At 43.0% G+C, this 2,212-nt stretch overlaps 1 protein-coding gene across 1 annotated transcript; it reads right to left on the reverse strand.

The window, feature by feature from the left end:
* Positions 1-1,829: 1,829 nt before the first annotated feature.
* PPTG_15871 (hypothetical protein) lies at positions 1,830-2,160 on the reverse strand (the record flags this gene model as incomplete). The annotated part of the gene is made up of 2 exons (XM_008913630.1): positions 1,830-1,898; positions 1,963-2,160. 2 exons carry the CDS (start codon positions 2,158-2,160, stop codon positions 1,830-1,832), a joined length of 267 nt encoding a protein of 88 aa, XP_008911878.1.
* Positions 2,161-2,212: the final 52 nt, after the last annotated feature.

The raw sequence follows: 2,212 nt of genomic DNA on the forward strand, positions 1-2,212 counted from the left end.
TACAAACTATAAGTCACCTATAATGAAGCTATGTAGATATGTAATGATTGGCTCCTAGAGCCCCTGGTACCATGTACCAGGTATTACAAGAGTGACTGGTCACGTGTAACTTGGGTACGCTGGGGTTCGTACCCCGTTACATAGGTCCTAGGCCTGTCCGTGAATCCACATGTTGTGCCACAAAGCTTAAAGAAAGCAATCTTATGGAATACCAGAAAATACTCCTCGTCCGTGAATTGACTAATATTGGCGAACTACCCAGTGTCGTTATGCCGAGAGCAAATGGATTCGCATCTGGTTCAGTCGAACCTTAAAAACCGTCGTCATCATTTGGAAGTCCAAAATGAACGTTTTTGCGATTCCATCGAAGTTAGGGTATTCCTTCGCAAACACTTTCTATACTTTTACGTGTTGCTAAAAAAAAAAAAGATTCGTTTTCTTTCGCAATTTGTTGGATAGAGGTCAAACTTTATGGAGATGTCGGAACGTCGGATTCTCACCGAAGGCTAATCCAAATATGCCGCAGTGGCTTTCCGCACGAATCCATTCGTGTCACGGATTCCTTGACTTCGTCGATAATAGAAGTGAGATGGTTTCCACGGCTTGTCGCATTCCACGAAAAGGAGGTTTGCCATAACGAAAGACACGCCAGCTTGAGTTCGACAGACATCCCCATTTATTTTCCACTGTACAGCCTAGTGTTCATCCTCCGTAACCTTTCATGTGTTGCGCTGAATGACCCAGTGTACAGTAGCCGTAACTCGATTGTCATGTGATCCGCTCCACATATGAAGCGTCCCCAATTTTCCCACAACAAACCGAAATCTGTACTTTAGTATAACATTTTGTAAAATCATTTTGTTTTGGAGTATTTAAAACAACCGCCTCAGTACTGCTTGTTTCTACTAAAAAAAAAAAAAGCAGCTAGCTGCTGCTTGGTTTAGTTGGAGAGCTGAAGAACTGAAGAATCGATGGCTGCTTGGTATAGTTGGAGAGCTGAAGAACTGAAGAATCGATGGCTGCTTGGATTATTGCTTCTTTTTCGTTTTTGGTGGGCGTCCTGTTTTACGTTTTCCGGTCGTGGTAGGATCGTTCGATTTGGAGATGCTGTCTGGTGCCTCGAGAATTGCCTGTGGAACGGCTGGATAATTGGATGGAAATTCTTTTGGTATTGAAAAAAATACTTTCCAGCCACAGATTTAATATTTTTTCATCGAGGTCCTTCAAAGGGTGGCGTGGTAGCTTCACGGATGCTGTTGATGCCTCGAAAAATGTAGTTACAGTATCGCCAAACAAATTGGAAATCAAGGACATCCTTAATACCTCTATGTTGTCACCATTGACCAACGGAAATGTACTCGTGTCGCTGTCAGCTGTGTCTACCGTTTTTCTTGCCGTACAAAACCTCTCGTTGATTTCAAATAGGTAGTTTGCTGTGTAATGCGATGGAGGTGGGATAAAAACATTTTGATAATAGTTCATTCCACCCCAGAAAGAACTGCCGTGAGGGATCATGGTAATCGATACCCCACCACCACCACCATTAACACTCTTCACCTTATTTACTTTATCCACAAGATCCATTGGGGTGTAAATATTCAGGCCTAGGGTTGCTGTTCGGCACCATGAAACACCTAGATTGGCAATGTTGTGCGGATGTCCAGGTAGTAAAAAGCAAAGGACAAGTTTTTATAGGGAAAGATGATTGACAAAAACGCAACAAAAAAAAAAAAACATTAGGACATCTTTAGATTTGTTCTGCCTCACCCAGTTGTTCAATATACTGAAGCTGATAACAGGAGGCGGAATTCCATCGTGAATATTGTGTTTCAAAGTGGATAGATGATACAGAAGTCGTAAACTGCATAATGCATGAGCGTCCTTCCTTTGAGCACGTTCTTCATAAACGAAAACATTATTTCTCTTTGTAATGTCCGCCACTACAAAATTTTGTATAATGACGTTGCTGTTGAAATAGTCGACGGAAGGGCGAGTATGCCCATAGTGTGGCATTGAAAGGCTACCGCCGTAGCCTTCAGCTTGGATCTGAACGCGTCTACCACGCTCCGACGTCACGGTGACCGTTTCAATACTGAGGGTTGTGGCGCTATCCGTCCTCGCAACACCAGAAAAGCCTAATCTGGTCTTCTCATTGCTCATGTCATACGTAACGAGATTTATCTGAGTTGGCAGACTTTGTTCCGGTGCATGC

Source organism: Phytophthora parasitica (genome assembly GCF_000247585.1).
Source record: "Phytophthora parasitica INRA-310 unplaced genomic scaffold supercont2.54, whole genome shotgun sequence".
Classification (NCBI taxonomy): Eukaryota; Oomycota; class Peronosporomycetes; order Peronosporales; family Peronosporaceae; genus Phytophthora; species Phytophthora nicotianae.